Source organism: Macadamia integrifolia, unplaced genomic scaffold (assembly GCF_013358625.1).
Source record: "Macadamia integrifolia cultivar HAES 741 unplaced genomic scaffold, SCU_Mint_v3 scaffold_187A, whole genome shotgun sequence".
NCBI lineage: Eukaryota > Viridiplantae > Streptophyta > Magnoliopsida > Proteales > Proteaceae > Macadamia > Macadamia integrifolia.
In genome coordinates, this window is record NW_024870634.1 from 25,367 (window position 1) to 52,526 (window position 27,160).

Genomic DNA, 27,160 nt, shown 5'->3' on the forward strand with positions numbered 1-27,160 from the left:
AAAAAAAAAAAAAAAAAAAAGAGTTTCAGTTGGACCTGTCGAACGAGAGTCACAAACCCAACCCGAAGCCTTCCGATTTCCAGCAAACAACCCCCCTAGTGCAAACTCTCTTTCTTTCTTTCCCTCTCTATTTTTTCTTCTTCTTCTTCTTTTATTTTTCTCTGTTCAGTCGCTGCTGCTACAGAAGTAATAGGGTTGGGAGTGATTTGTTCAATCTCTTTCCCTCTTTCTTCTTCCTCTCTGAAACTTCTAGCGAAGGTGCTTTCAGCAGGGGTGAGTCTGTCTAATTTATTGGACCCTAAAATCAACCCTGCAGCGTGAGTTCAACCTCTAGCCAATGCTGGTTCAGTTCTACTGCCTGGCGTTATAGTATCCATATCTGGTGGGCTGAATATTGTTTTCGTTGAACTATCTTCTGGGATCCATAGGGATGAAGCAGATCATGGTTTTTTGCGGGTCAATCTCAGCTTCATCGGGGTACCAGCAGGGGAGATCAACACCTTGAAAAATTCTGGTCCTCCACTAAGTCGTGTCCAGAGGTTGAAGATGATATGTTTACTTCTCTTCCCACGGTTTGTTATTTTAGCCCTTATTTCCATTAATACCCTCCACCTTATTTTGATAAGTCTTAATTATTAGCTTGGGTTCCAATAATTGCCAATTCTGCCACTTCTCTTTTAACTTCTGTTTTTTTTTACGAGACTGCTCTTGTACTCATTATAGAGTGTGTACTGTGAAACTAAGCCTTGTGGACAACGGGATATTTACCAACTGCCATTACATTTTGATTATTGAGTTATTTGGTAATTGTGTGAGGCCCAAAGCAAATTTCTTACAAAATCCTTTACTCCAATGACATTTCCCCTTGAATTTATTAATCTTATTGAGGAATTTAAGAAGAAATTTGATGATGGATTGAAGGAACATCGATCGGAATCTCAGGAACTTCAATCAAATTTTCAAAAGCTTACCGAAAGTACCATACACTTATGTGATAAGGTGTGCAACATGATCGAGGACGGGTTAGTGGTGGAAGAGCCAGTTGACACTAGACGTGACAATCAAGATAAACTGAACGATCCAATCAAGGCTGTATCTGAAGAACGGATAAGTCATCCAATTTCAATTGTGAAACCCCACCATCAGATTCCAATCAAAATTATATCATTTGACGACTATCAGAAGATCATGACTGTTGATCATGAGATGTGTTGGATCTTTACCTTGTCAAAGCCGTTGTCGTGGTCGAGTTTTTCTCAACATCGGGGGAGTTGATGCAGAATTGAGGTTGAACCGGGTTGACCATTCGGGCAATCTCAACCGAGACGAACCAGAACTGATTTGATTTTTTGGATTAGAATATTTTAGGAGTTACTTTATTTATGAAATATTGAGTTAGTTAATTTGGGAAGATATGCAATCTTTTATTTTGGTTAGATATTAGTCAATTAGAGAGTTACCCATTTAAGTTTTATTTTGTTTCTAATTTCATTAGTTAGAATTTAGGAAGTAATTAGGCAAGTTTTAAATTCAGTTTATTATATAAAGGCATGTAACCCGAGGTATTAAACAGATTTTGAATGATGAATTGATTAAAAGGTTTTAGTGTCGGGTATGGTGCAAGTCGTGTGACCCCTTTCCCCCCTATTCTTCTCCTCCCTGCAACTTTGAGTTTCTCTTAGGGATTTCTTCCCTTTTCTCTGCGGGCCCTCCATCAGCAAGAAGGGTAGAGAGGTTGGCTGCCTCAACCTTCTCTTCATTAGCTAAGGAAGAATTGAGATGATTAGACTGAAGTTGGATCTGTATGGAGGAGAGCTTGTTCCTGCAATCACTAACTTGAGAAGAAATATTCCCGACGAGTTAGTATTCCAGGCTTTGAGGGTAGTTTTGACATTCTTCAACCTTCTAGCCAAGGGAATAAGGGTGGGTGGAGAAAGCTTGGACAAGCTTCAACCAGGCTTCCCTAACAATGGAGTGGTAGTCAGGGTGGGAGGTCCACATATCAAAAAATTTGAAGGGTCTAGGCCCAAAAGAGGTGTATGGATGGATTAGGAGAGAGATGGGGCTATGGCCAGAGATGTCAGGGGCTCCAAAAGTAGCATGGGAAGAGGGGAAGGCATTGAGCGAAGCTTCATTTACCAGGACTTTGTCTAATTTGCAAGCAATTCTGGCCTGACCCGATCTTTTGTTATTCCAGGAGTATTTTATTCCAGACCATCTTAGGTCTTCAACAGCAATATCATCAATGCATGAGTTTAAGACATCCACATTCACATTGTCCACGGTATCCCCTCCTTGCTTCTCATGAGAAAATCTAATGACATTAAAGTCACACCAATACCCCAGGGGAGATGCCCACTCTGGTTAGCTAAAAGCCTGAGGTCATTCCAAAGGATATTCCTTTGTTGTTCTATTGGAAGCATAGATAAAGGTAAGGAAAAAGGGGGAGTTGGAAGCATTATCAAAGATGGAAAAATGCATGAATTGGTCAGAGGAAGAAATGAGTGTAACATTTAGCTTAGTGTTATCCCACTTGAAACAAATTCACCCATTAGGATGAGCGGAGTGATTGGATACAAAAACCCAGCCAAGGACAATAGTGAAGACAATTTTTCTCATAATAGACTCGTTGACATGAGTTTCCAGTATGCAACAGAAGGAAGAGCTGAGCTCTTTGATGAGCGACGTCACAACGGCCTACTTAGAAGGGGAGTTGAGGCCCCTTGCATTCCACATAATGCCGTGGGTCATTGAGGAGAATCAGAGGAAGGCAACAAAGGCTCCCGGGAAGAGGAGTAGAGAGGAACAGGGGCAGGGCAAGGCCTACTTCTTTGATATGATCGGTGCAAATCAGGGTACGAGGACTCTAGGCCAGGAGGAGAAGGGCGCAACTGGCTGGGCGGCATAGCAGGCTGCCGCTTTGCTTTCTTTAGTTTGCGCTTGGAGTTTGCAGGCAAATGGAGGCTGTCGGGTAAAGAAGAAGAGGAAGAAGGAAAGTGGGTAACAGCCGAATCCGTACCCAGGTCCGAACCTGGGTCTGGGCCAAGGATAGGAGGGTGGAGTTATGGGCTGTTGGATGGTTAGAAGGCTCGGTGGGCTTGGATGGGTTGATGGGCATAGTGGGCCTGGCAGGCAGGGTTCCCCCAAGTAGACAGGCCCATCCGAAATGGGCTTGACTAGCTTAGCCTTATGCGAGTTGGTAGGGGCATGTGTCTCTATCAAAGGCAAATTCAATAAAGGGGGGGGGGTGAGGGTACTTTGCACAGACTTCTCACCCAGAGAAGCATTCGATGATGAAGGAGATGATGAGTCGCTAGTCTCCCCAGCTAGCGTATCTTCATGGGATCTCCATCAGATGAAGAGCCCAAAAGAGCTAGGAGAGCAGCCATCGGAAGAGGAGCTTCCATCTGAACCATTAGAGGAGTCATCGGCGACACAGTTTGCAGGAGTAACAATAGTGGCTTGCACGTCAATGTCAGCTGATCTGACAAGCAAAGCAAGGTTGTCGATGATGTCAGTTGTATCAGCCAAGGCTGCAAAACGCTTTTGCCCATTGTGCAAGGACCGATCCCTGTCCAGAGGGTTTCCGGCAGAAGGGGCAAGTGATCGATGGCAGTCAACCTCAAGGGCTTTCTTCCTCCTCGATTCATCCCTCTTCCTCTCGCTGGAGGACGGAAAGATGATCTGCCGCCAACTTTAGACATCATGGAGTGATCGCGATTGCGGTGCTGGATGGGGCCTAAGCAGCCGGCGTGCATGTCTTCCATAGGGGCAGGCGAAGCCGCCTTCGAGCAGGCCTTCGAATCGTGACCAAATACTTTGAACTGAGATTACAAGTCTGTCTTTATATTTGTAGTCGCATGTCAGTCTGACTACTTACAGTCTCAGAATTCGAACCTGGTTTCAGATCATTAGGGTCCCAATTTTCGGGAACTCTTACGATCAATAACTTCTTCTTATAACTACTGATTTATGATGTGATTAAAGGTTAGTCTGCTGTGCTTATAACTCATATTTTTTTCTTCACTAAGCCATTGCTGTTATCATACCTGTTGGTGATCAGTTTCTGCCAAGTATCTTGTGAGTTATTTGAGTTCCTAGTTTTTAGGATCTTGAGTTAGTAACATAGTTGTTAAGGTGTCACGTAGGCATTCAGGCTCCTTGGTTGCCTTGGTCGCCTAGGCAGGAGCCTTGGCTGCCTTGTGTCTAGGCTCCCTCCAACACCTTGGTTTGTGCCTAGACACTGTGACAGCTATGGTTGCTAATTCTGTAACAGTGTCGGTTCTTGAGATCCAACTATTGGATCAAGTCCATCTTTTGAAGAGTTGTAACCGGCCTAAAATGACTATAGGAGAGGTAGTAAGGAAAGACATGCAAAGTTTAGGTCTTGACCCTAGTATGACCTCAAATAGATTGTGTGGAGGGCAAAGATCCGTGTTGCCAACCCCTTTAGGTGGGATGTTTTTGTTGTGGTGCTATGTCTCTTTCTTTTTTTACTTCTATTACTTTTTACACCCTTACAGATATATGTAGCCGATTCCATTTAGTTGTGATAAGGCTGAGGTGTGTTGTTGTTGTTGTACCATGCTATATTATCAACCGCCAATCAGAATATCGTGTCTATCGGAGTTGTTGATCTACTTCTATTAAATATTCTTGATTTCTGATCATTATTTATTCACTGCGATTCTGGTTTGTATTGTGTTTTTTTAATCCTAAATCTTTAGGCTTCTAGAAACCCATCAACAAGTCTAGCCAGTTATTGTTTTCCTGGGGAAAATCACCACCCTCCCAAAGCTTCACCACCTCAGTGGGTGTGCATCACTTTATCCATTCTAATTGATCCTTTTAAGTTTCTTAAAGTTCCAAAACATCATATTCTTAAGTCTCTAATGTGAAACCCTAATGAAGATCCCCAAGTATTATCATTGACCCTACTAAACCCTACAAGTACTACTTGATTGCCTTACGTTTTGCTTCAGATGGTTGGCCATAAGTAGTTTCATGCTCATGGACTGCTCACCACACTTTTGTTGGCTTTCATATGATGCATTATCCTCAGGGCGACCCTTATATATCGATTTCCACTGGGACATTGATGTAGATGCACATTATGGAAGGAAATATGAGAGGAAGAAGGGTCCAGCCTTAGTCCACCTGAGTGGCTAGGGTCCAGCCGAGCTCTTACTTGGTCCACCTGAGTGGCTAAGTACAAATAAGGGCCAATTGGGCCCATCGGCTAGGGGAATAATTAGTAGTTGTTTTTAATTAATTAGTGGGCCATTGGGCCCATCGAGTTGAGTAAGTGGTATGTCAAGTCCAAATTGTCTTAGGACCCTATTTGTTTTCCATATAGGTTTATTATTCTTAGTCCAATTTTGAATTCCTAGTTGTAGTAGGAGTGTCTAGTCCTATTGGGAAAATAGCTCCTAGTAGTAGTCTGATTGCTATTCTGCCCTCTTTAAATAGAGGAGCCTGTGTACTCATAATTTTATAGTTGAATAAAGAATAATTGCAGTCAATTGCTTAGAACAGCTAGGATAGCTGTGGGTGAGAAGCCCGGGCCGAGACAGCCGCTCCTCCCCCACTTTTCCCTTTGTTTCTTCTTTTCTAAAGCTTTCTATTTTATCCTAAAGTTGCTGCTGTTGAAGTATACAACTGTTGTGAGTATTCAGAAGTTCAGATCTGTCCAAGTTACAAACCAAAATTGATTCTCTCTCTTGAAGACTGCGATTATTTCTCCTAGGTCAGAAAATTAAGAAAGCTTGTAACTTCACAACCAGCCGTCAGAATCCTCTCAACTTTGGGGTTTTTGTACCCTCCCTAGGGACTATCTACGCCCAAGAGTGTAGCTCAATCGGACTCCTACAGACCTGGCTGCACCTCTCTCTTTCCAGTTCTATAGCAGGTCTTTCTCTCTCCTATCGGGTTGGATTTTGGGCTGGTTTTGCTCCTTCATTGGTCTTGTATCCTTAGGGGTTTATTTGATGGTCTTATTTCTTTGTTTCCTGCTCTTATTTGTATTGTTTGGGGTTATAAACTGCTAGGGTAGTTTCTTGTAATCTTCTCCTGCATTAGACATCAGTCCTGTTGACTTTTGCATTGATACCTAATATACATTTATATACCATCATGATTGATGTCCTTAAGATACCATCTGTGTTCTTGGGTTCCTTTCAACTAGGAGATTATGCCATGTTCAAGGGGACCTATGTTATCTTCGATTTACTTGATTGTGGTTGTGATACTACCCTAGCAGTTCTACTTACGGGTTTAACCATCTGATGCTCCCAAATGGAGCAACTTTGCTTGCTTTCTGTAGTCTTTATTTCTTTGCTTTAATGGTTATCATGGCCTCTATGTTACTATGAAGTAGTTCTTGTGGGAATGATTCAGATCCTTTTTCTGACTGCTGCTTGTTTCTGGGCAGCATCGATCTGGAGGATTAGTTATATGGAGATCAGGAAGTGTTATGGTCGTGCATCGGGGAAGTAACTATGAAGGACCGTCTTCAAGACCTAAATCTACCGACAAAGAAGGCGATGCTCCTTTTGTCCCAGATGTTTCATCCACTAACAATTCAATTTTGGAAATTGAGGATGGTGCTGCTTCAACTGCGGAAGTTAGTAGTCCAGTTGTGACGAGTCCAGTCCCTGTTGAGAGCATTACAGAAGAGGAGACAGAATACAACAGGCTCCTAAATGGTTTAGGTCCTCGCTTTGTTGATTGGTGGGGTACTGGTGTGTTACCTGTAGATGCTGACTTGCTTCCTCAAAGTATTCCAGGCTATAGAACACCTTTCAGACTTCTTCCAACAGGAATGCGGTCACGACTGACAAATGCAGAGATGACCAATTTGCGGAAACTTGCCAAGTCACTTCCTTGTCATTTTGCTCTAGGTATTTTTATTTTATTTTAATTGTTGCATATTTAGTGTCTTTTTTTATTACTTGTCTTTTCTGAAACAATACTGTAACTATCTCCCTGAATTTTCTCTTGGTGAAGGGAGAAATAGAAGTCACCAGGGGTTGGCTGCTGCCATTGTGAAGCTTTGGGAGAAAAGCCTTATTGTTAAAATTGCTGTCAAGAGAGGAATTCAAAATACAAACAACAAACTAATGGCTGAGGAGCTGAAGGTGTGCCAATTTCCTATTCAAGGGTCTTTCAGATGATGTTTAACTTGATTACATTGACTTACTACGTTATATTCTTAATTATTTATATTTCTTTATCAAATTCATTTATTGAAAATGAAATTTCCCCTTACTCTTTTGGCAATACTCTGTTTTTTTCTAGAAGGAAATTCTTAATGTTGCTGTAGAGTGGAACTTTTTTACTTGAGGCAAAGTTCTGTCTTTCATGCTGCAGTGACGTACAGTAAATGCTCGAACAAACCAGTTGAAAGATAAAAGAACATTAACCACCATAAATAATTGCTCAAAAATTACTTTGTTAATAAACACTTTTTTTGTGCATCAGATTGATACTTTTTTGATGGACTACCTACTTACATATTTTTGAAGGGGCCCAATAGTTGTCAAGGCGTCCAGGCGGCCTAGTTGGGGTTTGGACGATTGTCGCCTTAGTGCAACTTACAACACTTATTTATGTCAATATGATTTATATTTACTTAAGATTTTATTTATAAATAAGCAAATACCCCTTATTACTTAAGATATTATTTTATTAATAAGCAAATACCCCCTATTTGAATCCAAGAAAAATAGTTTTAAAATCTAATTCTAAAAGGATAAAAATTCAACCCCCTAGTTCAAGAACAAAAACTGATTTTTTTGTTGTAGGGGTGATTTTCGACTTTCAAATACGTGGTTTTTCTCAATTCTGAAAATTTCATAAATCTTATCGTCGTAAAAATTGCTAAAATCAAAAGTGTGGTAAAATAATATTTTGTTTGGATGTCCTTAATTTTTTTTTTTTTTTTCCATTTAGGCGATTTTAACTGCATTCACACACTATATTTGATCAAAACAGAACTTTGTCAGCACGACTTAGATTTAAGTAATGTTAGACTTACTGGAAAGCTGGTTTTGTGTTCTATCTAATACAAAAAGTCTCAGGTAAAGATAAAATCATTTAACATGTCAAACTTATTAGAGAACAAGAACATTCTATAAATGTTGATATTTGATGACTTAATGTTGCTTAATGGTGACTTTTTTGGATGAATAAAAAATTCATTACCAAAGGAAAGATGGGGGGAGAGGGAAGAGCAACAAAAAACAAACAAATTACAAGGACCTGCAAAAGGGAAGGGGAAAAAGAAGGGAAATCTTGATCACAACCACGAAGAAAGTGCATGGAAATTTTTTTTTTCTTGATGACTTGATGTGGCTTAATGTTGATTTTTGATGATATAAAGTATATGTAGAATACTAAATAATGTTAAAAAATAGGGAAAATAAAAAATACCACTTAGGCGCCTTGTAACGCGTAGGTGGGCGCCTTGTCCCCTGGGCACTTAGACACCCCTCCACCGCCTTGGGTCGCCTTGTTGCCTTGACAATTAGGCCCCAACTGTCAGATAAGGGGGAATGAAAGAGAAACAAACACCTAAGATGATCTTTCAATCGTAACAATGATACTGAATGAGCTGGTGATGCTGCCTTCCAATCCAATCAATGAATTGATCGGCTGCAACACAGGCCCAGGTCTAGGCTATTTTCTTTACAAACGAGAGGTTGAGTAACTTGCTGGTTTGTACGTTCTAACAGCCTGTGATGGTGAAAAGAAGGGGGCTGCTGCCTAGGGAAGAAAGCAGATTGTTCGCAAAGAGAGCAGAGGTGCGATCTGTAGAGAAGTGGAAATCATCTTAGTTACACAATTCAAATCTAAATTCTATATTCCATTCATACGTTAGGGAGGGGTGATTACATGTATTTAACGATCCAAAAATAATAAAAAAAAATAGAATCTTCCTATTTTCTATTTTTTTTTTTATATAATTAAATTAACTTGGAAAATATTATTAGGATTTAGGACTTTACCAAATGATAAACTAAATCTAATAGGACTCTTCGAGACTTATCTATGACAGCAATGGAATGGACCCAACAAATTTCCCTATAACAACTATTTCTAGATTTTAAAGTATTTATTTTCGTGCGTCCCTTAAGACCCTCACTTTTGGGCCTTATAGTTCAGTCCATTACAAGTAAAATCCAAAAAAAATTAGAAGTCCATATCCCTAGATTCAAAATAGGACCAGTTTTTTGACAGGGAGTGCATTATTCCCCACTGTTGAAAAAAACTCATCCATTACTTTTGAGGAACAGTGGGAAGAAGAACACTTGGATGGGTACTCACAATTCCTTGTCTTCAACTTGAACTAAATTTATAAATGAATCTTTGATCTTGCGTTGGTGTATTGAGACTTTGTGGGAAAGATGAGCTCATGGTATAGAATGGCTTTTACTTCACTAGTAAGTGTCTCCCTGAAGAAGGCACTATATGGTCTCAAACTGTCTCCAGAGGCCTGGCATGAGAGGTTTGGATAGGCTATTTGAAGAATGGGTATTCTCAAAGTCAAACTGGCCACACCTTATTTACCCGGTTAGGTAATGGTACCATCACAATCCTTATTGTCTATGTTGATGACCTTATGGTGATTGGAGATGACAGGGCTGAGATAGCTAAGCTGAAGACCTAATTAGCCCAACAGTTTGAGATTAAAGATTTGGGACCCTTGAAGTATTCCTTCGGCCTGCAGTTCTTAAAACTGAACCGGTGGTTTAGTAATTGGTCCAGTCTATATCAACTAAATATTATTAAGATGTTTGCAAGGCTGCAACATGTCCAGTCCTATTTCCTTTTAATTACTTTTCTTATTTTCAGTATTTTAGTTTGTTTAGGATACTCCCCATAGCCCGTGTATGGAGTTCTTTCAAGGTATGGGATTTGGTTTCGACCTTGGTTGAAACTGAAATATTTCGGGTTTCAACTGAAATTAAACAGAAACTTTGCATATTTCAGCTGAGAATTTCAGTGGTCAAATGGCCATATTTTGGCCCAAAACTTCAGGGGAAACCTAAAATGGTTGTTTGGTTTTACACGCTCCCTTGGTCATATACTGCTGTATATCATCATTTTATATTACACAATGTCAAAGTGTTACAAGTACTAGTGTACTAGTGTTACAAGTAGTCAAGTACAAGTGTACAACCAAGGTTAAAACACTCCTACGAAACCGCATCTCCAACTCTATGTCAGTACCACATAGAGTTACGGTCCAGGAACGCTCAAAACCTTTGGAGAAAAAAGGTATACCTCGAAGTTTTGAATCTTAGACAAATATTTCTTGAATGTGGCAAATCTTTGCTGCAGATGTGTTGTAGTATTCTCCAACACTTAGTTTCACCAAGAAATGTAGGTGATATGGCCAAGTTGGGGCGGGTTGGAGTTTCCTCTCTCTAACAAGCAAAACCACTCAAAACCCAAATGGGTTGAATTTTCGACTCATTTTGATCGGAACAGTGCTTTTATATGCACTATTTTCTATTGGAACTGAGTTGAAGCCGAAATTTTGGTCAAAATACTGAATTCAGTCAAAAAGTTTGCATTCCTACTTGGTGGCACCTAATTTTGTTTCGACCTTCGTCGGAACTGAAATATTTCGCAAAATTCGAATTATGAGTTCTCTTTTATCAGTTTAGCATTGTTTTTAGGAAGTTTGAGTCAATCAAGGACTCTCCCAATACAACCTGTGGCTGGAGAGTCCTAGTGGTCTTTTTAGTCCCTTTTTTTCTAGTCTTTATTTAATCAGAAGTAAGACCTTACCCATGATTTGAGTTAATGAAATTATGTCTTCTGTGCTTGTGATTCTGTGGTGATTTTGTTCCAGCCCCTGCTGTGGTGATTCAGTTGGTTCAATTGGTGGTGATTCCTGGAATTCATATACACCTTTCTTATTCTTGTTTCCTATTATTTTTTATTATTTTCTGGTTCTTCAGTCAATTCAGAGGTCCATTCTTCTTGCACATACTAGTTCTGATTTATAATTTCAAATTTCAATTTCTGATCTCTATTCAGTTGTTTCTGTTGGCCGGTTGCTGATTAATACTAGTGTTAATTCATAGTCTGATTTCTATATTTTGATTGGTACGGTACTGCTATTGAAATCTGTTCTATTTGAACTTCCTTTGTTCAAGTAGATTCGTAAATATCTTACATCCTGACCATCAATATTTCCAGAAAACTTACTGAGATATTCTCCTAGTCTGGAAGACCCTTAGACCAGCTTTTGGTCACCTTCTGATCTGTAACTGTTGAGTTATAAAATATCTCCTTTCTACAATTCTGTTTTGAGTTTCCTTAACCAGTTAGGACTGGACAGTCTGGACCAGATCTCAGAATCTGACTATCAGATTGATCTGAGATTTTGATATCTTGCTCCCTTATTTAAATTTAGCCTTTGAGATGAATGTTATCTACGTCTGATTTGTTGGTTGATATCAGTGTGACTCACTAATACTACAGAACCTATTCATGTTTGATTTGGGACGTCAACTTCAGATCAATATTAAATTGCTGAAAATATCATGGATTTTTCACTCTTGAAATATAAATCTCTCTCTCTCTCTCTCTCTCTCTCTCACACACACACACACACACACACACACAAAATATAAAACCTTTGAGTTGCATTCAAAGTGCCAATTTTGATGTGTAATCTGTCTTGCAGATGCTAACAGGAGGTGTATTACTGCTTAGAAACAAATATTACATTGTCATATACCGTGGGAAAGATTTTCTTCCCACAAGTGTGGCTGCTGCTTTATCCGAAAGACAAGAATTGGCAAAAGAGGTCCAGGATGTTGAAGAGAAATCACGTAGTGGACCAGTTGGTGAAGTTCCCGTGGGAGAAATTGAAGGGCCACCACTTGCAGGAACGTTGGCTGAATATCATGAGGCTCAAGCCCGATGGGGCAGAGAAATTTCTGCCGAAGAACGTGAGAGAATGAGGGAAGAAGCTTCCAAAGTAAAGAGTGCCAGGGTAGTCAAGAATATTGAGCATAAACTTGCAGTCGTAAGTATCTTGCTTGTGAATACTGATTGCTAATAAGGACGATGACCTGCTATTATCGTGTATGACATCATCATTTAGTCCATTTGAGGAATGAAAGTGCACTAGCTGGCTCTTAGTCAAATGAGTCTCACTTATTTGACTTTGTTAGTGTTCCATCTTTAAAAATCCAGACACTTCTTGTGGCTCAAAGTGAGGGTAATACTTGATATTTAGTTTATTCCAGTTGATTTCTGATTCAGTATTTTTAGAGGCTACATTTTGGTTCAAGCATATTGTAAAAGGTTGTAGTTTGTTTAATTTCTTATTCCAGAATGGCTATTATGTTTTATTAATGTACATTTTTTTGGGGGGGTTGGGGGGAGGTAAAGGAGAGCAGTAGTTCGTAAATCATACTTTTGATTACTGTTGAGTCTTTGATATAAATTTGCTAACATAGTTATCGGTTTATTTCATATTATCTTTTCTTGTTTTGAGTCTATGTATCAGTATTTATGTCACATATTGAACTTCAGTTCAAGAATATCTTAGCATCTTTCTGGACTGATTATTTATTTTTATTTAGTAGTTTGAGTCAGGGTGTTGGTAGTTTAGCATCTGGATTTTAGCTTAATGATTTGGAGAATGCTGTTGTATGGACTTGACTGTTTTTGTCTATAGGAAACTCTTCATGATCCCCTGTACTTGCTGGAAATATATTGTAGCAAGTTTAGCTCCTTCTAATGGGCAGTTTTTCTATACCAAATTGGTTTAATGTTACACTTCGTGTGCAGGCTCAAGCCAAAATACTAAGAGCAGAAAAACTTTTAGCCAAGATAGAAGCATCCATGGTTCCAGTTGGTCCTGACGATGACAAGGAAACAGTAACTGATGAGGAGCGATTTATGTTTCGTAGGGTTGGACTGAGAATGAAGTCGTACTTACCTCTTGGTGAGTTTCTACTCATACTATATTAATGAGTTCTGTCTTGACATAACAGCTGACGTTCTGTATATCAATATTCCAGGTATTCGTGGTGTTTTTGATGGTGTTATTGAGAATATGCACTTGCATTGGAAGCACAGAGAACTTGTGAAGCTAATCTCGAAACAGAAAAACCTTACATTTGTCGAAGACTCGGCGAAGTTGTTGGAATATGAAAGTGGTGGAATATTGGTCGCTATCGAAAGAGTCCCGAAAGGCCATGCTCTTATTTATTATCGTGGAAAGAATTATAAAAGGCCCATCAGTTTGAGGCCAAGAAACCTTCTAACGAAAGCAAAAGCATTGAAGCGCTCAGTTGCCATGCAGCGCCACGAGGTACTATCATTTTCACATGCTGACTTTATTGTTTTGAAAAGTGTGACGTAATGAAGAGTGTAAAGCTAATGAATTCTAGTTATTAGCTTCTACTTATATATTTTTCTATTTAAACATGTAAAATTCCTGCATTTTGAATATTTTTGTGCAGGCACTCAGTCAACACATATCTGAACTGGAGAGAACCATAGAACAGATGAAATCCGAAATTGTAAGTAGCAATTCTGAATTTTCTGCAGTATATTTACAATGGTAGAAAAAATATTTTTCTATTTGAAACCACCAGTTCTATGCTTCTCTATTTACATTTATTTGCTTGACAAGATACTTCAGTACTTGTTCTTGGGAGGCGATCTTTTTCCTTCTATTTTTCTTGGTAAGTATTGAGGGCTTGCCTTGGGAGAATCTCAGGAGGTTCTATACGTTGAAACATTTCTTAGAGAAGTTCCTATCTTGTTGCATGAACTTGAACTGCTCAATTACTACCTATCAAGGATAGAAGTTTTGATCTCGAGGCCGGTCAAGATATGGGTCGAAACCTAGTATTTTTTTTTTGGGCTAACTCGAAACCTTGGTTTCGAGGCCCAAAAAGTGTTTTTTTGTCTGATTTTTTGTATTCTGCCTATATGACCTTTTAAACTTAGTCCATGACGTAATTTCACAAAAAGAACACCCATAATGGTGCTTGTGGTGTTTTGCCAAAGTTTGCTAGTGTACACTGAATGATGTTGTGCGTTACTCTTTTTAATTTGTTATAAACACTAGTCTACATATAACTTAGATACTAGAAATGTAAATAAGATATTAAAACAATAAAAAAAAAAAAAAAAAAAAAAAAGAAAGGGAGCAACCCAATGCACAAGGCTCCCACTATTGTAGGGTTTGGGAGGGGCAAATGCACATAGCCTTATCCCTTGCTTCACAGGAGAGGCTGTTTACAAGTTTTGAACCCGCAACCACAAGTTTCAATAGTGCAACATACTATATAATTAAGAAAAAAGCATACATTCACCATTCAATTCCAAAAGGAGTATTTAGGCAGCTCCTATCCATGAGCTACGTACTACTGAAGAAGTCGTAGCCACTCTTCTCAATGCAACACATATAAATCCCAGGATATGTTTTGGGCCCAATTGTTTTGAAAAACCATCACTGCTCACCTATAAGCCCCATCATCAACGTGTTGAAAGTATCCCAACTTAGGGAATGGCTCACTGAGACTGCAAGAATGTGGACGTGGAGCACATGGTTGGGCCGGATACCCGAAGATGCTATCGACAAAAGATGACCCACCACCTGAACCACCCCCATGTCCAAATAAAGAAGAAGATGCACCATACCCACCACCATATCCATGAACTGGTGCTCTCGAAGGATGGTCCACCAACATATACACCATATAGTCCATATCTAGCATTTGATGTTGATCCAACACTCTCGAAGCCATTATCAGCATGACGTGCTGGACTAGGGCTAGAGTCTATGAATTTTTGTTGCACGCTAGTGCCCATATCTGTACTCTCCCCAAGTTCATGGCTTCTATTGTGCCATACAAGCTTGATATATCTATGACCATCCCAGCTACCTTCACCTGAGGTTTGAAATACCGGTGTGGACCTCAAATGTAGCCTCTTGAAGTACATGCACTATGATCTTCATCTTGTCTTGCATGGGTGAACTGAGTCTCCCTTGTGAATCTCTGTGGCTTTGGTTGTGGCTCTGGATCCTGATGCATTTGGTCCTCCTCGCTTTGAATTCTACTATGTTTACTACTTTATTGTACGAAAAAAATGCATTTGGGGGAAGGAGGAGGTTTATCTTAAAGCTCTAAGAAGTCCTTTGTAGGTCTTGCTTGATAATGTAAGAAATAGAAGAAGATGGCACAAAAAGCTGGAAATGATGCAAGGATTGATCCAAGAGAAGAGAGAAGAAGGTAAGAGCTGAGAGGAGGAGAATAGAAATAGAGAATGAGAAAAGAGAGGAGAAACATGCAACCGTATGGGAGAGAGAATCGATCTCTCTCCCCTATATTGCCTTACTAACAAAATGATGGAAATTACATGCGCCTCCCTAGGGAGGTAAAAGGAAAAAAAGGGAAAAGTACAATAGAAGACAATAAGTAAATAAACAAGTCTCCAAAGTACCACTGATATATAAACATAAACTCTAACATTGCCCCTCAAGCTGGGGAATAAATGTCATACATTCCCAACTTGCACAAAAGGGTACTGAACTGGTAGGAATGATCCCTTTGGTGAATATATATGCCAATTGATCACTTATCTTCACAAAAGGATTGCAAATATAATCAGAGTCAGTCTTCTCCTTGATAAAGTGACAGTCTACGTCAATGTGCTTTGTTCGGTCATGTTGCACAGGGTTGGTTTTGAGCAATGCTTATAGCAGCCTTGTTATCTCAATAGAGCCGTATAAATCCTTCAGTGTCAAATCCCAACTCCTAGACTAACCGTCTCAACTTTAGGAGTTCACGTACTCCATGAGCCATTGCCCTAAACTCTGCTTCTGCACTTGATCTAGCCACAACAACTTTTTGCTCCTCCATGTAACTAGATTACCATCCACAAATGTGCAATAGCCCAATGTAGAACATTTGTCAGAAATGGAGCTGGCCTAATCGGCATTAGTGTAATATTCAAATTTTCAATCATCAAATGGTTGTGCCTGCCATACAACAATCCTTTTACTTGAGTGGACAAGTACCTGAGGATGTGATGCACATCATCCAAATGTCCACTCTTGGGAGCATGCATGACTTGCTCACCACACCAACTGCATACGTGATATCGAGACGAGTCAGAGAGAGGTAAATTTGCTTCCCCACAAGTCTCTAATACTTCCTTGCATCAACAAGGGACAGACCATAGTCTTCTTCTAATTTGTTGTTTTGCTCAATAGGAGTGTTTGCTGATAGCCTAATATTCTTGTTTCCTTTCAATAAATCTAGCACAAACTTTAACAGATATTTATTCCCTTCTTAGACCTTAACACTTCAACCTCCAAGAATTACTTCAAAGGTCCAAGGTCTTTGATCTCAAACTGTTGAGCCAAGTAAGACTTTAGTCTGATTTTCTCAACCTCATCATTTCCAGTCACCACAATGTCATTCACATTGACAAATCAAAGCAATGCACACAGATTTACGAGGTTCGGCAAGATTGCCTATGTCCTCGGTGAGATGAGATCCTGCTTCACTATCAATGGAGAATAGGGTTACAACTCTCGTCCTCACACCTCTCAATATTGCTTGCATTACAGAGAAAGAAACCCTTGCTACAAATATATAGCGAAAAATCCTAATTCGGAAAGTACACAACTGGCCTCAAATAAAAAATTCGAGTTGGGGGCTGCACCCCCTACACCCCCGCTATGCAGGGGGCCTCCTGCCCCCTTGCAACCCCCACGACCCGCTAACTAGCTAGCGGACCGTCGTCCTGCCTATCGAGGCGCTTGCACCAATACTCCCTGGACTAAACTATGACGGAATATAAGACATCGTACACCAGAAAACCTATACGCCTGACTGATGCAGATTAATCACCAAAAAAGGCTTATTTTATTAGGAATAAGCCTAGGGTTGGGTTCCATACATGTTGGGCTTTTGATCCTATGTGTTTTGAGTGTAATAGACTACTTTCATGGGTCTAAAAGGGGGGCTCTAAGGATGCATACGGAATTACTAGTTAGTTTCCATTTTAGTTGGGTTTGATTTGAGTTATATTTGTTTCCTTAGGAGTCAAGTTATTAATTGAGTCAAGTCATTAGTAGTTAGTTTCATTTTTGAACTAGTTTCTAATTTCAGTTTTTAGTAACTATTGTATTAGGAGAATATTTGGTTTCCTTTTTGAGGAACCTTCTATTTGTAATTCCCTCCCCCATCAACATTATAAATAAAGAAAATAAGGCTCCTAAAGCTCAGATGATTTGATAAAAAAATTAATGGTTGCTGCTATTGTCTTCTCTATGAAGAGTTGTCTTGTGTTTGATCAAGGCTGATGGAATTGGTGTTTGATCCAATTGACTCTTTGCGGTGTGAAGCCCAAGAGGTTATTTTCCTTCGCTTATCTTCTTCTTCTCTCAACTACACTAAGTGTTACTGATCTGCTCAAGTTCCTATAGGTACTTATATTCAGTTTTTTATCAGTTCTGCCCAGAATTCCTTTGGTTTCCTAATCGATTCCCTGCTCCCCTGAAGCACTTCCAGCCATCAGTTTTGGCTGAAATTTTGGTCAGACCTCCCTTTCCATTAAGGTTAATCTCGACCCAGATTTGGGGCTGTTCTGATCAGCCATTTTTGAGATATGTAAAATCTGTGATTTTTTTGACCTGTAGTGATTTACAGACAGAGACCAGAACCGATAGGTCTGATTCTTTCCTCTTCTGTTCCTGTGAATGCTCTCTTGGTTATACCCTGTTAAGAGCCTATTTCTGTACCTAAATTAGTCCTATTTACTGGTTTATGATCTGAGTTTATAGAGGACAGCTTCTGGGTTTGGAAATTCTGATTTACAAGGATCTGTTTTATTCCTTAATTCTGATCTGTTGATTGCTGCCCTACCTTGGTAATTATTCGTTGTTCTTTGATTAAAAGTTCCTGCAGTTGTGACTTGGTTAGACCTCTATCCTAGTCTACATTATTGACTATATCTTTTGGCCACCAATCTGGCCTTACATCTTTCAATAGTACCATCTGACCAGTTCTTGATTGTATAAACCATACTACTTCCAACTGAAACTCTTCCCCTTTGAAGTTCAACCAGCTCCCAAGTATAGTTCTTCTCAAGAGCCATCATTTTCCTCAAACATGGCTTCCTTCGACTTTAGGTCAGACATGGCCTCAATGACATTTTTGGAAATGTGATAGGAAGAAAGGGCAACAGAGAAGGCAACACTTGTAGGAGAGATAGCATCATAGGAAACAAACTAGGATATAGGATTAGTACATGCTTTCTTTCCCTTTCGAATAGCACTGGGAAGATCTAACTCAGAAGGAACGGAAAAAGTGTTACCTGATTGAGGGGGGTGGATCTCAGGATATGGATCCAAAGAGGTCTCTTGGTAGGTCTTCTTTCCCTTTCTTCTATAAACAAGTAATTCCTCATTACCAACACCCCCTGAATGATCAAGAACATAACATCCATCTGCTTTTGTTTTCCCGCATCAAGATGAAAATTTTGGATAGGCAAAGGTGGAAGAAACGGAGTGACAATAGCAACCTCTTCAGTCCCATTGTTCTCCCCCGGAAGACGGTGCTAAAGAGTAAAGAAATGCACAAACTTGAAGAAGGTGACATCTTTGGAGAGAAGACGCCTTGAGAGGAGGGATGGTCGCACTTATACCCTTTGGTAGAGAGGGGGAGTGCCCACGAAATGGGCATTTGAGGGCGTTGGGGTCAAGTTTAGTGCGAGCAGACTTATTGACATAAACATAGCATACACATCCAAACACCTTAGAAAAGGTAGAGGCCTAAGGGGTCAAAATGTCCAAAGGGGATTTAGATTCGAGGAGCTTAGTGGGCATACAATTGATTAGGAGGAAGGTACAGTAAGAAAAGCATCAACCCAGAAGGTCTTAGGGACATGCATGCGAAATAGTATACTCTTAGCAACTTCCAATAAATGGTGATTTTTCCTCTCTGCTACCCCTTTTGTTGGGAGTGTCAACACAAGCGATCTGATGGATAATGTCGTTATCAGTAAAAAAGTGTTCGAGTCCACCATACATGTACTCCCCCCCTTTATTAGAACGTACAATTTTGATTTTGGTATCAAATTGAGTGCAAATCATTTGATAGAAGTTTTTGAAAGAATCATAGACCTCACTTTTATGTTTCATCAAAAAGGTCCATGTAGTCTAAGAACAATCATCCACAAAAGATTCAAAATAGTGATAGCCAAATAAAGAGCTAGTGGAAGAAGGTCCCCAAACATCAGTATGCACAATATGAAAGGGAACAGAAGAAAACAAGTGGCAATTTTTTCCTCATAACAGGATGGACCAAATGTTGACGCCACACCATCACAAAGTCAACAATACTGGTGTCACTACACCCACATGCGTAGGACTGAGCTGTAGGTGGAGGAGATATTCCTGAATCAAGAAGGTAGATTCCTTTATCCTTACATCCATTGCCAATAATCCTCTTTGTCACCAAATCCTGAAAAGCATAATGAGATGGAAAAAAATGTGAGAACAACAATTTAAGGATTTGATTAGATGGCTCACAAATAAGAGGTTAGTGTTAGACTTAGGAACGTAAAAAACGAGTCGAGGGACAGAGAAGTAATAACACGAACACTACTCATATCAGAAATAGAAGAAATAGAACCATCAACGACCCTTACCTTCTCCTTACCACAACAGATAGAGTATGAGTCATAACACTAAGATATACCAGTCATATGGTTAGTGACTCCAAAGTTAATGACCCAAGAAGAGGTAGTGGAAGGAGCAGATGTGGAGGCCTGTAATGTGGAAGCTGAGGAATCTAGCACTGTAGGTGTAGAAGAAGAGCTATCCAAATATGACATAACCTTGTGAAATGCTACAATATCATCCTGAATGAGAGAATTGGAGTCGATCTGTGGTCCATACGGATAACCCATAGGTTCAACCTCAGTCATCATAGTGTGTGTGCCTTAGCTCCTCCTCTCTTGCTACCATGCATACCAAGGGGACAACCATAAAGCTCCCAACATATATCTCTGGTGTGTCTAGATTCTCCACAATGATCACATCTGAATCTATCTCTGTCATTCTCTCGGTGTGGCCCTTGGCCTCTTCCTCTAATCTGATATAGGAACACACGTAGAAAGTGGGGATGATACTAAAACCAAATGGGGAGTACACACTCTACCCAAAAAGGTAAATTCCTTCCAACCAAGGAAGCTCAAGTCATCCAAAGAACATCACAAGCAGCATTCCAGAGATAGATAACCAACAAGATGAAGCTTCCATGAGTCCACTAACCACAGACATGATGTAAGAATACACCTAAAAAAATGGTTTGGTATCCAAACCAAATGGGTAATACACAGTACCCGAAAACTTCTCCCATTTCTCAGAAAAAATACCAGCAAGAAAATCATAGAAACTTGATGAAAAGAAAATCAAACACATCTTCACCATGTAGCTTCATCCCAACTCAACAAACAAGTCTCACGTGATGTAACTAATCAACCCAAGGCAACCAATCAACACAATATAGACATTGTATGCATAAGATAATTAGAGGCAAACATTACAAGTTACAGTACTACAGGGACTCTTCAGTCCTTGGGGTAGAAGAGAACTAGAGTGCTCATAGAAGACTAACTAGCACTAACTAGAAAGGAAATGCACGATTAGTATTTGTATCAAGAGTAGATGTAGGTGCAGGAGGGGAAAAATATTAAGTATTTTAAAAAAGGGTAACGTTGGTGCTGACAAATTGTCGATGAGTAACAGGATCTACCCTTCATGAGTTCTAGAGTAACCACGAAAAACACACTTGACAACCCTAGGAGAAAACTTATCTACCTGAGGTTGTAAAATGTGAACAAAGCCCGCACAACCAAAAACCAAAGGCAACAAGGAAAACAAGGGAGTTTTTGGAAACAAAATAGATATAGGTTAGTGGTTAGCTAGAAAAGAAAGGGCATTTGGTTGATCAAATAGCACACGGTGACAATGGCATCACACCAAAAGTGTTTGGGAACATGCTATGAAGCACAAGAGACCGAGCAAAATAAATGTCTGTTTTTCTATCTAGCAACCCCTTTTTTTTGGGGGGGGGGTGGGGGTGTATGCATTATCGGATTGAAAAACTATAATGGAAGCATCAAATTGGGTCTTTTTTTATTGTAAAAATATTTAAAAACAATAAAAAACTCGAGACGATCTTTCAACAAATAGACCCATGTTAAATAGGAATGGTCTTTCAAAAAAGTGAAAAATAATAAAATCCTAACATATTTTTGACATGATAAGGACCCCAAATATCTGAATGAACTAAGGAAAATAAGGAAGGATTCTAGACAAACTATGAGCATGAAAGGATGACCAATGATGCTTCCCGAGTTCATAGGCTTCACACTCAAGGCAGGCCACAGATTTGCAACTATGTGCCGAAGCTTGGTTAGAGATAGATGCCCCAACCAAAAGTGTCATTGGAGAAGAGATTGGACACTAGTAGTAGTACCAGCAACAGTAGAGGGACCAGTGCAATTTAGATGGTAGAGTCCAACCTACTTAAGCCCGCCACCAATCGTCCTCCTTGCCTAAAGGTCCTGTAAAACACAATGAGAGGGTATTAAGAGTCTCCTGTAAAACACAATAAGAGGGATATTAAGAGTCTTAGAAAGCTGACCAGTAAATACAAGACTTGATGGTAATTGCGATATAGTCATGGATGAAGTAGGTGAAACAGTACCATGAGCAGTCACATGCGTAGAGGATCCATTAGCAAGGATTACAGATGAAGGGTTATGAACCTTTGATAGAAAAGAGAATAAGTCTTGACTTACCAGTTATATGGGTAGAAGCACTATAATTAATTATCCATGGTGTGGAAGATGTGGTGGGAAGAAAAGTTGATGTACCTATGTGGGCCAAAGTGGTCGTGGATGAAGTGGCAATTGATGGCTCAAGCTGTTGGAGACGTTTAAGGATTTGATTGTAGTTGTCTCAAGATGAAACCTGATAAGAAGCTCCAGATGATGAGGTAAGGGTGGTGTCGCCAAAAGACACCTTCTCAGTATTACCAGCAACCACAAATGTATTAGCTGATTGTGGAGTGTATTCTGGCCATCTGTGTTTAGCCTAACATGTCTCAATGGTATGCCTGGAGGAACGGTCAGTCTGCTATCCACTTGTACTATAACCACCACGACCATCCCATGAGCCACAGCCGCACCCAGGAAATGTAGAACCTCGGCAACTGTCAACAACAAATGCAGAACCTTACTTAGGAGAGGGTGGGACGTCAGCTCTAGGAGTAACCATATGCTAAAGATGGGCAAAGGTCTCATTTAGTGAAGGCAACTTCTCACCAGTAAGCAGCTAGCTCTTAACAGATTGATGATCGGGATGTAATCCAGAGAGAAATTTAACAACATAAAATTCAGCCCATTGATTTTTTCAATTGTTCCAGATCAGTTGTAAAAGGTTGATGAATATTAAGCTCTTCATGCATACCCTTAAAAATACTGAAGTACTCATTCAATTAACCCCTTGTTTGAAGTTAAACAAATTTTCATATAGCTCATACATCCGAGACATATTCTTCTCTTGAGAGAAGCTTTCCTTTAGGTCATCTCAGACTTCTTTAGCAGTATGTGGGATATAAAATTTGCCGCAATAGTAGGATCAAACTGTTCCACGACTATAAAAGAATAGTGAAGTTCTCATGCATCCACTCCTCATAAGCTTTGACCTCAGATAGGTCTTTAGAATCAGTAGAAGGTGGGCCGGATGTAAGATACTTCATGAATGTAAACCTTAACGCCTGGGCCCATGATAGATATGTAGAAACTCCACTAAGTTTAATGATAGTAATCTGGACATTAACATTGTCCGTGGTAGAATTTGGGATCGGCCATCATGCACAGTGTGAATCAACACAGGGAGAAATCGATACAGCCAGATGGGGAACACCTTTGGCCAGCTAGAATACTTCAGAAAAAAAAAGGGATATATGCAACTCCAGATGGGTCTCCAAGCATGGAGCTATGTAATATGTAGTATGGTAGTATGGGATACAAATGCTGCATGTTATATGATCTGGAGAGAAATTAAAGAAATCGCAGCCCACAAATTCAATTCTGGATCTGTTAAACCCATAATATGAGTGAGAAAATCAGGGTGTCAGATGGACACCATTCCAGGGTGTCAAGTGACCCTTTCAGAAGAATCAATAAGCAGTTACAACATCAGGCAGATCTGATGGCCTGATGTCTAATCTCTCCAGACTCCAGAGTCGAGACTGGCCAGAAAAAGTTTTAAAACAGGGTATCTCCAATCCTGGTGGGGAAGAACAATACGTCAGCATACAGGACTTGGATCAGCCTAAAACAACCAGAGAGGGGTCTTACCAGGGGGAACAGATCCTCAAATATCGGACATATCTGCTGGATCGATGAACAGGAAATGGAGATTGTAATTCTGCCCAAAAAGGAAGAAATACCAGCAGCAACATGAGTGATTTGAAATTACTTCCCAGCAGGGGCTCAGATGAACATCATAACAAGGTTGAAGGTCCTATTCAGAGAGGGTATCAATGCCCTAAAATATAAACTTGATCTGATCAACAGATCACAAGTAATTGGAAAACCAAATTCTATCAGAAATCTTCAGAAAAGCTTTAGATATCTGATACTTGATTCCAATAGATGAATGTCCTCATGGAGAGCAAAAGCAAATACTACATAGTAGCCTTCATGTAAATGGCATAACAGAGGAAGAAACTAGCTTTTCATTGATATAAACTAGTTCTTCATGGTAAAATTTGCAGCAAAAAGGTAGCTGCACACCACAAGGGAAAAATCTAATAGGATTCTCTCAGAACAGAGAAGAAGAAGATTGCAAACACTGATTAAGATTGCTCTGATACCATGTAGAAGAGAGAAGAAGAGTTGAGGAAGAAAATAGAGGAGACTGTCAAAAGAGAGAGACGGTCCATACTTGCTATTGGCAGTCCCCTAGTGTGTATATAAGATAGTCTAGGTCAAACATTACAAGTTACAATACTGCGGTAGAAGAGAACTAGAGTGCTAATAGAAGACTAACAATAGACAGTAGAAGACTAACTAGAAACATACCACAATTATACTAAAGTTCACTGTAGGGGTCTGACAATAATACCCCTACGGCATTGCAAATATAACTCAACTCAACACTGTTTATTTATTTATTTATTTTTGGGTGGGGGAGGGGGTGGGGCAGGGGAGGGAGGTGGGGTGGAGCATACACCTAAAATTTTCATTTTTGTTTTCTTGATTATAAATTTCATTTGTAATGTGCAAATCATGTAAGGCCCATATGCAAAATATATGCGAGTAGACATTTCTAAAGGCATTAGTCACAGCCCTTCCAATAATTTTTTATTCTACCCTAACTCTAATTATGTCCATTCTGCTCCATGGAATTCCTTTGAGGTACTTGACAAGCCTAACATAGAAGAGAGCTTAGACCTCTACGTATGTCATATATATTTCCCCCTTCCACCGAACCTAATTAATGAGGTTCGGCTGAAGGGGAGGCATACTTGTAATTTTGTCTCTTCTTTGCTTATTATAAATAAAGGGCTTGTTTGGTCACACTGATCACTCAAGCATTCTGCCCTACCTTTGCTGTTAACAGTTCTCTAGTAGGGCCTCTAAACTAATGGATGTTTCATGGATTTTTTATGCGAACCCAGGTTCAAGTCCTTTTTGGGTTTGCAATGGGCCCAATAGAATAATAGAAAACTCAATTTAAGAGTATAGTGGCAAAACAGTAAATATTCCCAGGCTTATAAGGGGGAGTGGCAATGTGGTAAATAACTAGAAGTTTTAAGGTGTCACTCAGGCTAAGAATCCTCACTGCTAGCCCCTTTGAATAACGTTATAACCAGCCCAAATGGTACCTGAAGGAAGAGGCTTAAGGTCTGAAACTAGAACCTGGCGGTAAGGAGGGAAGTCACGTCTGGGTTTTAGTTGTATCTCACAAAAGCGAACTGTTTTGGGGGTAGGGATCTAGGCTTGAGTTGCTTAACAAGGGAGATCTATCTCCTAGAATTTGGGGTTGATCTGAGATGTGAAAGAACTGGAACTCTTCTCAGACAGCTAGTTTTGTTACCTAGATGAGAAACAGCGACTGCGATGTAGAATAAGGAACAGGGAGATGGAAAAGGGACAGTAAGGAAGAAAAGAAGAGAAGAAGAATAGCAGTGGAGTAAACTAAGGAAGACGTACTTGATTTGGAAGGAGAGAGGAAACACAGAGAGGGAGCACAATCACACCATGCTGGTAAGCAAACCCAACTATTCTTCTATGAATTCTATTCACCCCTTCCATCGATGGGATTCATGGCATTAATAAAAACAAATCCTACTTAGTAAAGAAATCTACTCAACTAAGAAGTTAAAACAAAATAAGAAACTCAACATGAAACAACTCCTATGTATGGCTAAGTCCTACCAAAAGAAATTGCAATTGCAAAGATATCCCCAAGTAGCTAATAAAGCCCTTGCATTCCTTGTTGGTCCAACAACTCGGGTTGGGCCAGTTCCATTTGGGCATGAGTTTCCAAATCCGGTCGTATCCGTCCAGCTACTGTAATGCCACTTCTGCATCAATTTTCCATTATGGCAAGTGTTCCTAGTCTTGACAGATCACTAATACTTCAGCTGCGTGTAATTTTCAAATTGCTGATATTCCATAATTATCATTCATTGATTTCTCTATAATATTGCTCCTTTTCCAAGCATTCTCTATTCGTCTTCTGGTTTTTTATTATTCATCATTTATTTCTCTATGGTTGAATGGTCTTCCAGAAGATTTGACTCATTGGTCAATATTCTTATTTAATATATTCGTATGCAGGGTGACTCCACAGATGCAGGGGATAGAAATAGTTGGAGCTTAGAGGACCAAAATCGATTTGATGATGTCTTAGAGTTCACTAATGTGTGATACTGTTATTGGATTATGTGATAAATATTCCTAGCTTTTGAGAACCACAAATCAACTCACTTTATTACTATTTTCCAGAGCGAAGAGGAAGATTCTTTCGAAGAGTCTGATGGTGATGAGGATGAGAATGAGGATGAGGAGAACCTTGAAGAGGATAATGCTGAAGAATCAGACTTTCTTGTGAACCATGATAGGTTAAGCAAGAAGAGTTGAAACAACTAGTTTTGCACTTCATTCCACAATTGGCAAATATCATTTCCATTAGAGCCTCAATGTACAACCACAGTAAGCCTTCTCTCTCTCTCTCTCTCTCTCTCTCTCTCTCTCTCAGTAGTAAAGTATTTTGGGGATGGTTCTCCTTCAGTCATGGTCATTCGATGTTGTGAAGAGGGTATTGAGGAACTGGATAGGGGTATTATTGATCTTTACAATAGGGACCGACATTTATTTAGATGGGTGTACTTTTCTTGCTCCCAAAAATTCTCTCAAGTATTTTTACCATATTTTCCCGTTATTGCAGAGTATGTGATTGAAACTAGCACTGTACTAGTGTCGCTCAGGCTTCAATTCCTCATGGTGAATGTGATTGGGTATATGTATAATTTTGGATGTGTTAACAGTCGTCAGTGTTGGACCCCATTTGCTCTTCAGAATATCAAAGAATTTGGTGCACTAACAGGCAAGTCCAGCGCCGTCTTCGCATCTTGTATGAGTGCAAGTTGTCACCCAAAAAACAAAAAACCCTCTTCCCTCTTCCCTCTTCCCTCTTCCCTCTTCCATGGTGCAAGTTTTGTATATCTTTGATACATGTGAAAGCTATTACTTACAGTGGATATAGCCATCCAACCTTTCAATGGAACTTGCAGATTGTTGTGGGTGCTTAATTTTTGGGGAAAGCCAGTGTTTTGTATTAAATGAACGTTTATCATAAATCAGTCTTGAAAGAGCTGCTGAAAAGTTTATTCAAATTTTTATACCAAGTGGTCATGGATAATTGATGGGGAATTGGGGATAAATAAACCAAAGTTTTTTTTTTCCTGATGAATATAAAATTAAATAAATTTAAAAAGCAGAAAGAACGCCTATAAACTTCTTCTATTACTTCCATCGCATTCTAGCCATCTCTAATCTAGCTTTATTCATACTAAAAGCT

The 27,160-nt window shown here is 39.6% G+C and overlaps 1 protein-coding gene across 2 annotated transcripts in view; it reads left to right on the forward strand.

Annotated features, from left to right (window-relative positions):
- Positions 1-26,975, forward strand: part of LOC122071076 (CRM-domain containing factor CFM3, chloroplastic/mitochondrial) — a 37,238-nt gene extending 10,263 nt beyond the window's left edge. Inside the window, exons 2-10 of one of the 2 annotated variants that reach the window (XM_042635346.1) lie at positions 6,431-6,899; positions 7,006-7,136; positions 11,699-12,043; positions 12,814-12,970; positions 13,047-13,339; positions 13,491-13,550; positions 25,918-26,001; positions 26,086-26,292; positions 26,528-26,975. In XM_042635346.1, coding sequence (XP_042491280.1) covers positions 6,431-6,899; positions 7,006-7,136; positions 11,699-12,043; positions 12,814-12,970; positions 13,047-13,339; positions 13,491-13,550; positions 25,918-26,001; positions 26,086-26,220 — 1,674 coding nt within the window. In that variant the 3' untranslated portion in view covers positions 26,221-26,292; positions 26,528-26,975. The remainder of the gene's footprint in view (positions 1-6,430; positions 6,900-7,005; positions 7,137-11,698; positions 12,044-12,813; positions 12,971-13,046; positions 13,340-13,490; positions 13,551-25,917; positions 26,002-26,085; positions 26,293-26,527) is intronic. The other variant, XM_042635347.1, reaches the window with a different exon arrangement.
- Positions 26,976-27,160: the final 185 nt, after the last annotated feature.